Source organism: Anthonomus grandis, chromosome 8 (assembly GCF_022605725.1).
Source record: "Anthonomus grandis grandis chromosome 8, icAntGran1.3, whole genome shotgun sequence".
NCBI classification, from domain to species: Eukaryota; Metazoa; Arthropoda; class Insecta; order Coleoptera; family Curculionidae; genus Anthonomus; species Anthonomus grandis.
The window spans coordinates 6,090,671-6,099,752 of NC_065553.1; the positions used below are offsets into that span (position 1 = coordinate 6,090,671).

Consider the following 9,082-nt stretch of genomic DNA (forward strand, 5'->3'; position numbering starts at 1 on the left):
GATGTCAGAACCAGAGAGAAGCGTAGTCAGCTTGCTATGTCAGTAATGGCACAGTTAAGTAAAATATCGAGGAATCAGATTACCAGAAAACAAACTAAAAGCAATCCAAGACCAATGTACTCACATATACATTGGTCTTTTCAGTATTTCTATATTAGGCCTCAGAAGCATAGACTGTTAAAGAAGTAGATAATCGTCAGTTCTACAAAAAATAAGTGTCCTATTAATATTGTAATTAATAATAATAATAATTAATAATTAATAATATTAACTCCATACTAGAATTTGATTAAGTGAGAAGAACTTGCTGTCATTTTCAGTTTTAAACTTCTAATACTGATTTACTTGAACATTTTATCGTTTACTGCCTGATTTGTAATAATTTTAACTGGTTTATATATTATGCATGCATATATATAAAACTAAATTACTGCTTTTATTATTATCAAATAAATTTACATATACCATGTTTATTATCTATAATGGTAAACAGCTAATTATTTTTATTTTTTTATGTTCTTAATATATTTTTTAACAGATAACTTTAAAAATATTATTATGAAGTTTTAAGTAATTGTCCTTTTTAAAGATAGTCTTCCTTTGTTTAAGAATTTTTACCAATATACAGCTGCTCAGTATAATTTTTATTTCTACATTGACGATGTAAAAAAGGTTGACATAAGTAAAAAATTAATTTCCGTTAAAGGTTAGTACAGATTTATTTAATTTTTATGTTTTTGATATGATACTCATATAAAATCTCTTTTATATTGCATACTAAACCGGTCGAATTTAATTAGAAATGTAGTCAGCTTAATAACTAGAATTTTTATTGTTCAAATTATTAATTTTAAAATAAATTTAATAACTTGCACTAAATGTAATTGTCACGTTAAGGAATGACTAAAAATAATTAAATAAACGCAATAAATTAAGTTTAATTTTTAATTTTTCTGAACTTATAATATTTTAAGTAACCAATAGTGTGATTCGTATACAGGTTGGAGAATCAAAGATTACTAATGGTCCAATATTTCAAATTAATAAATGGTTTTATGGAGGCAATTAGGTAGGAAATTATGAAGCAAATGAAAATTATTTTTTTCTATGAAATGTTCTGCTCTTAGATGATACTTCATTTCCATTATATGAGAAACGCAATCCCTGTATTGTTCAACATAAGTTTCGAGAAAATAAGACCATAATGTAGGGAACTTTCGCGTAACATTTAGCGATGTTTTATTTCAAGTAATCCAGTTACCTCTAACAGAACTTCTATCCATAATGATCGACTGCCCAACCTGTATAGCACATCTTAAAAAAATCAAGTTCAATACACATCATTAATTGAAACAAATACAGCGATGCCGGATTTTTGAGATATTTTCCTTGAACCCCAATTTTCTTCAAATGAAAAATACATTAACATGTGTCAACAGATACTCTACTTAAATACATACAAAAAAAATATGAAAAAAACCTCTGCTGGTTTCTATTAATCATTTCTACTTAATACTTATAGCAGTGCATATACACAAATCCTCATGAATAAAAACATGAGCATGACCAATGTAATAAATAAAGTTAATTTATTTCAGTTTTTTAAAATCAATATTTCCTTGTTAAAAAAATTAGGCACTGATGTTTTGCATTTATAGGGAAATCTCCATGACTATTTTTTTAATTGAAACTTTAGATAACGGTTATCATAAATAAAAACCTACAAACCTCTTATCAGTTTGTAATCAGATATGAGTCAAGTAACTCTTATACGAAACACTGTATAGAGTACAAGTCATTTAACTGAAACAAAATCGGCTTTTAGATTATAATACGAGTATATTAATAAGTCGATCGATAACTTTTAATAATGCACTTTATATTTCTCAATTTTAGTAATATTTTATCATTAGGAACGGAAAAATGTGGCTGACCAGCAGTATCCTAGCATTAACTTATATTTTAACACTTGTCAACTGCAAATCTATGGAAATTAAGTGTCCCGTGTTTTGTGACTGTGATATATTTGAAAATTTCAAAAGGGCGACATGCAGTGATCGAAGTTTGGTTTCTTTGGAGTTAAATATTCCACCACAGGCAGAGATTTTGGATTTAAGCGAAAATCATATAACTGAGATTGGAGATAAAATATTCTTGGTGACGTTTAAGGTATTGTCTATTTTTATTTTTATAAAAAAAATTTTTTCTTTTGTAGAATCTTGGCTTAACAAATCTAAGACTGCTAAATGTTTCGTACAATAAACTTCGTCAAATTCATTTTAATGGTTTCCATGGTTTGGATCATTTAAAAACGTTGGATCTTAGTTTTAATGCTATCGAATATTTCACTAGGTCCTGGTTTGAAAGTTTAACTAGTTTAGAGGAGTTTTATTTAAGAGGAAATAAGCTTAAAAGTATTAATAGTGAGCCTGTGATTGATATAGGTACATTGAGAGTAAGTAGATATATTTTATTATTTAGGATATGGCATATTTTAAGTAAATTTGGATTTTCAACATAAGTAAAAGTTAGAAATACTTTATATACATAGCGAGTAATAAGATATAAGCTTATTATTATATATCCGCAATTTTTGAAGAAAAGTTAAGTTTTTTAATTCTCAATTTGAAACTCATTTCAAAATTAAAACTTAAACTATACCTTGTTCTTGAAAAACACTTTTACTTCTATCCCGGACATTTTTAATTAAAGGAAATTTATTATTTACAACCTTTTCCTCAGTTACTCCCTTAATAATAGAATTGATTTTTCTGTGGTTTTAAATTAACATATGACATATCTGTAGAATTTTGCTTGAAATCTGGTATAGAATTTTTTTATTAATTTCAAATTCTTGTATTACATGTTAATACAAAATTCATTTGCTTACACAATTCAATTAACTTAAAAGGATTTAATTGTATAAAATTTTAATTTTCAGTATTAATCAAAATTAAGTATGTTATAATTTTATATCACAGTATTACTATTCACCAATTTTACATAATTTTAGTTCACTTACTTTACATTGCAGATATACACTCTACAATCATATACAGTACAGATATAAGCTAAACTAATAATTCCAACATACAAAACTTAACGAAAAACTAAAATAAAAAATAAAAATCTTAGTTCCCTCATAATGAAAAATTAAAAAACTTGGTTAATATTTTTAGATAAAAAAATTGTTTTGCTCTTCAAATGCCGAGTTAATTATAAAAATTTTTTATATAAATTTGAAAAATGTCTCGCTGGTTTTGAAACTGAAAACAAGCGTTTCTTTACGAGCCTTCTTTCCGAATTTTATTCAATACTTTACTAAGAAGTTGTCATGTGTCTCGATATTCTTGTTTAATTTTCATATTGTTTTATTACTTGTTTTGTTTATTCCTCACTTTTTTTTTGAGAACTAAAATACTCTTTTTCCAGGAGAGTAGAATATTTCTTCTCAAAGTTGCTAGGCTTTAAGTTTTTGGATGGAAATTATTTTACAAGGAATAGACTTCTTTCAATAAAATAATATAAAAAGCCTCTAAATGCCTGGAATAAGATTTGTATATTATTGAACCATTAAATTATTTAACAAAATCCCACAGAAAAGGAGGTTCTAAAATTATTACTTTTAAGCAGTCTGAAAATACGCAAAATAATAAATGTTACCACTCGTTTGCAATTTTCATAATTTTTCTCTTCATTCAACTGCCTGGAAGAATTAACAACTTATTTTCATAGTTCATTCCTTCAAATTTGGAGCAAATATTTGCCGAGGTGAATTTTTCATTGATCGAGTCATTTTCCTTTAATATTGTTTCTTCCTTCCACTACCTGTAGTGAAGAAGAAATTACTTAAACAGTTTACGAGAATTTATAAATTATTCTTTTAAGGTAATTAAAGCAACTCTTTGGCTCCTGGAAGTCTTCCCAAAGTTAGAGTTAATGAAAAATAGTTGCTACTTTCTTAAGGAATTGCAATCGTTTGTAGTTGAGATAGTTAGAGGCAATATTTTGCAATTAAAGTACCTAGTCAACTTTTTATTTCTTAAATGATTTCTAGAAACTGATGTAAAATAGCAATAAAATACAAGTTCTTACTGGTTCCAGAGAGATATTTGAGTCACTTTTTCTCAAGTTTCCAGTGATTATTATCATTGTCAATCTCAAAATTTCTGGATAAAGTGATAATTCCTTTCCTGGAAAAAATCTTTAAATACTCGGAAGGTCTTGTAACCTCAAAAGCCGCGATATAGAACATTAAAAAAATTGGTTACTAACTGTAGACAAAAAAATTATTTTCCTATTCAATTGCAAATCGCTGGTCCTTATATTGATTCTGAAACAAAAGCGTTTCTTTACGAGCCTTCCTTTTGAACTTTATTCAATATTTTACTAAGAAGTTGTCATGTGTCTCGATTTTCTTGTTCAATTTTCATATTGTTTTATTCATTTTTTTTTGTTTGTTACTCATTTTTTAATTAGAGAATACTATATTAATAAATTGGATTATTTTTGAATTTCTTCCAGGCATTTGGCTCTTTCAGAGAACTTAAGTACTTCTTTTTCTGGGAGAGTAACATATAACAAGAAGGGTAATCATGTTTATGCCAACTGTCTGTGTGGAATAAAAAACGACTTTCAATTGTTAAAATAGGATTTGTTAATTTAGAAAAAAGTATGAGGAAGTAGCCATTTTTACCCAATTTGTATAATTGTTCATATTTCCTTTTATAGCTAAATAATATTGTTTATGTTTTAGTGTCATTCAGTGACAATTTATTTGTAGCGAACCACTCATTTGCCCCTTGCTTTACTTATAAATATCTGTTTCTGTTTATCTACCATGCGAATTCTGAACCAAAATTGTAGTATCGTAGGCAAGCATTTCGAATTATAGCAGTTAAGATTTAGTAATATTTATGAATGTTGTTATGATAATTATAATAACAAATTTTGATGATGCATCAAAATATGTCTTTAAAATATATGCTGTGAGATACATATATTGCTTTCCTCCTTTATAATATAAAAGCACAAATGTGTTTTTGTGCCTTCACTAAAGCAAAATTTTGCCATACTTCGAATTTTTTAACTTCATATCTGAATGAAATTTATTTAATTAAATATAGATTAAGCTTATTTAGATGACATTAATTTGGTAAATAATTCTGGACAGATTCTAATTATTATGAATTAATTTTGTAAAATTAGATTTGGTACAAATATTAAAATTATATAATTTTAAAACTTAAGTTTATATTCAGTGTTACAAGCAAAGTGCTACTTTATAGAAGTTATTGAAAATATTGCGATAAGACTTAAATTGTGAATTGATAGAGCTGGCTTTAATAGAGATACAAGGTGCCTAACTATAATTTTCATTTATGATTTCTTTTATTTTTACCTAAAGAGACCATATACATTGTACAAGTCATTAGGAAATACCATTTTAATTTTTTAATGCAATTGAAAGTTCAAAAATTCGTTATGTAATATTTAACAGAGCTAATACTGCAAGACTTAATTTTCTAACTCAAGTCCAAAAGATAATAGAAGCCTATAAACTTTTGTTTTCTTATATTAATGGTAATCCTTTAGGTGCAAATCTGAAAATTATGTACCTTTAAATATGTAGTTAGCAAACTCGATAATAGAAATTGTACTTTTAGGTATTGGACATTAGCAAGTGTGGAATAACCAAGCTTAACCCAGAAATCTTTAGCTCATTGCCAAGCTTAAGAATCCTCGACATTTCAGAAAACTACCTTCAATATATAGAAGTTCAGCTTATAACTAACCTGCCTAACTTGACCACACTTAGAACCCATGACAATAGTTTTAACTGCAGAAACAAAAAACTGATCACAGCTACCACTTATATTAAACAAAAAAAAATCGATTACACTGATCCATGCATCGTGAATGAAAATTCCATGCCGAATTCTTTTGCCGTTAATCATATGGTGCAAAAATTTCAAAGAATTGAAATGGAAGATGAAAACGATGAGAAACCGATACATGTAAGAAATTCTTGGATTTTTGAGCAGGAAGATGACAAGTTGGCAAACAAAACCACGATTATCGAAATTTGTAGTACCAATGCAACAATAGAAAATAATAAAAAATTAAAGAATGACAGCATTTTAATGAATATTATTAGTCTGTCACCTTGGACCGCTGTATCTTTAATTTTTGTTTATGGAGTTTTATGTGGTAAGTAATATAAATACATTTTACTTTATTATAATAATTCTAGTCTGACAGGAATAGGCCTCACATATGCAATAACCGTTTGCTTCCCAAAAAAGAAAACTGTGAACATCATGGACTCTGACATACCAGATGGCAGCATACCAACTAGACAAACATTATCCTTAAGAAAAATTAGAAGAAGCAATTCTTATGGAGGAGAAGTACTGTACAGCTCACTAAAAACCGCTAAGAGAAATCTATCTAAGGAAGTCCTTGATGATGATGATGGTGATAATGATGATTTGGATGATACGCTTGTAATGAATGAGTTTAGTTTGGCTAGTTCCACCCCTATGACATCTAGAAGAGTAGTTTAATAATTTATTTAGTAAACGTAAGAATTTGTTAGTAGAATTGATTCTAGGTATACTTATATTTTAGGATAAGAAAGGCTGTGATGGTAAATATATATTTTGTATATTGCATTTATTATTTTCTATTTTTATCGACTTTATACTCAAAAAAACTTTACAACTTCACTCTTACCAGACATAAAAAGTGTAAATATGACTAAATATTTAAAATTCTTTAAAAAACGACTTTTTATCATTAATAATTTTGACATAATCCTGGATAAATTAGATATACAAATTGTCTCTAATTTCCTAAAGCCAATAACCAACCGTATATAATCAAGGTGTATTTATTAATGTGTATTGATTTACATATCTAGTTTTTAAACTCGATTACTACACCTCAAAGATTTGATGAAATTCTTCTAAAAAATCAGTGTTTTTTGTCCATATTATCCAATTAAATAACGCTGTTTTTAAACTAAATATTTATATATAAAATTATATCAAATTTAAATTAACAGTGCTATTAAATTAAATATTCAATATAAATTTTCTGCAAAAACATAGTTTTTCAACAATACAACCTTTGTCCCCCCCACCCACCCCAAACATTTGCCTAGTAAGAAATTCCTTTGAAAAATCACCGTTTTTCGTCCATAATATCCAATCTAATAGCACTGTTTCTAAATTTAATATTTATTAATAAATATATATATAATTATATCAAATTTAAATAAATAATTTGTGTTATTAGAATAGATAATAACGACGAAACCAGCTGTTTGTTATTCAAGCGTATTATTTTAGAAAACAATAATTTTTTAAAACAATTTCTTACTGGTAAGTTGTGTGGGGTGAGTAGGTTTTACGGATTTATTATATTTATAGAATATTATTATTACTACGGGAATTAAATTAAATGATATATATAGTTATAGCTATATACCTGTTATGGCTAATGATGGCTTGTGTTTTTCTTTTTTTGTCTGCATTTTTTCACATAATGCCCTATACCTAAATCAATGAAATTTGCACATTTAACGTTTTATTGAAGATTTTGATAAAGAAACGGGGTGCTTTGAATATTACCTTAAGAAGGTAAACGATCAACGTCATTATCAATGCTTGTCACCACAATAAAAGGATTATTACCTAAACTGACTTAAGTGACTATTACTTTGTAATAAAAAATTGTGTATTTATCGAAGCAGTACCAAACTGATATTTTAATAATGGCTGGATATAGTGATATGAAAAGGAATCAGCGAGAGGCTTGCAGACTATTTAATAAAAAATATCCAATTATGAACATAACGTGATCAACGATAAGCAATATTCAGAAAAATATTGAGAACATGCCAATGAAAAAAATTTACGAAAAACTGGTCAAAAGACCGTTCTATATGAAGAAGATAAGTTAAATTTAAGATGAGCACTTCAAGAAGATCCTTTTACGTCATTACGTAATTTGGCAGAAGATCAAAATTTTTGTAAAAAATTCATATTTAGATATTTACAAAAAGAGCGTTATAATCCCTTTAAACTTGTATAAGAACTTCTTAAAAATGATCCAGAAAATCGCCTCAAATTTGGTGAAATTATGATGAGGTTATGCAAACAAATTCCAAAATTTTTAGACATAATAATTACAGATGAAGCTACATTTTTATTAAGTGGAGTGGTTAACAAGCAAAACTATAATCACTGGTCTTAAGAAAACTGGATTATTGAAAAAATCCCAATATCCATATAAGGTCAACATATGGATGGTGATGCTTAGCATTAGAATCTTAGGACCATATTTTTTTGATGGAATTCTAAATATAGGTTTCTTATCTTTTCAATTAATTATCTTTCTGAGTCAAGAGGATTTGGATATTCCACACCAGCCGCAAGACTTCTTCGCACTTTAAAAGAAGCGCACAGTCTTTCCCGACAAGTGGATTATAAATTGGCCGACTGGATCTCCGGACCTTAATTTATTAGATTATCTTATATAGGGGTAAGAAAAATACATACCAGCTAGTTTGACCTCAAGACATTGAGGAATTGAAAAGGCGCATAAGAGATATAGCAAGAAATATATCGCCAGTGATAGTTCGGGACCCTACACAACATTTTTATAATAGGCCAGGATTTTGTCAAGTAGTTAATGGTGGTCACTTCGAATATTTGCTGTAGATACATACGTATTTTTTTATTAAAGTTGTTTTTTAATTTTTTGCACCCTATATGTTATTTTAATAAATACTGTTTAGCACCATATCAATCTAGAATTTGAAGTAAAATTTCAAAATAAAAAAAAACATCGCTGGGTTGCCACGTAAAAAAATTAAGTTAGGTTCTTTTTGAGCCACATTTTTCTTTCTACAGAGAAAGATTTTATCAAATATATTTATGGACTTTAATTAACACTGTATGGAAAAAGTCCGCGAAAAAACCAACAATTCTTTGTCCATCAACTATAATTTTGTCCAGGCTCTTAAGTTAAATAAAGTCTTTTTCCAAGCACTTAGTCCAGGCTAGGCAAAAATGTT

The 9,082-nt window shown here is 27.6% G+C and overlaps 1 protein-coding gene across 4 annotated transcripts; it reads left to right on the plus strand.

The window, feature by feature from the left end:
• Window positions 1-560: 560 nt before the first annotated feature.
• Window positions 561-6,674, plus strand: LOC126739143 (vasorin-like). 4 transcript variants are annotated; one of them, XM_050444684.1, is made up of 5 exons: window positions 561-706; window positions 1,897-2,157; window positions 2,216-2,455; window positions 5,667-6,210; window positions 6,262-6,674. In XM_050444684.1, the coding sequence occupies exons 2-5, from the start codon at window positions 1,924-1,926 to the stop codon at window positions 6,564-6,566; spliced, it is 1,323 nt and encodes a 440-aa protein (XP_050300641.1). In that variant the 5' UTR covers window positions 561-706; window positions 1,897-1,923; the 3' UTR covers window positions 6,567-6,674. The 4 variants fall into 4 exon arrangements, with proteins under 4 accessions (XP_050300641.1, XP_050300642.1, XP_050300643.1 ...); XM_050444685.1 differs by having other exon boundaries at window positions 571-706; window positions 1,914-2,157; XM_050444686.1 differs by lacking the exon at window positions 561-706 and having other exon boundaries at window positions 1,757-2,157; window positions 6,268-6,674.
• The last annotated feature ends 2,408 nt before the right edge of the window (window positions 6,675-9,082 follow it).

Excerpts from the sequence above, each read along its gene's own strand:
- LOC126739143 (XM_050444684.1), top strand. The coding sequence starts at position 1,924 with ATGTGGCTGACCAGCAGTATCCTAGCATTAACTTATATTTTAACACTT. Across the intron at positions 2,158-2,215 it reads TTGGAGATAAAATATTCTTG|AATCTTGGCTTAACAAATCT; the intron begins GTGACGTTTAAG and ends TTTCTTTTGTAG. Across the intron at positions 6,211-6,261 it reads TGTTTATGGAGTTTTATGTG|GAATAGGCCTCACATATGCA; the intron begins GTAAGTAATATA and ends CTAGTCTGACAG.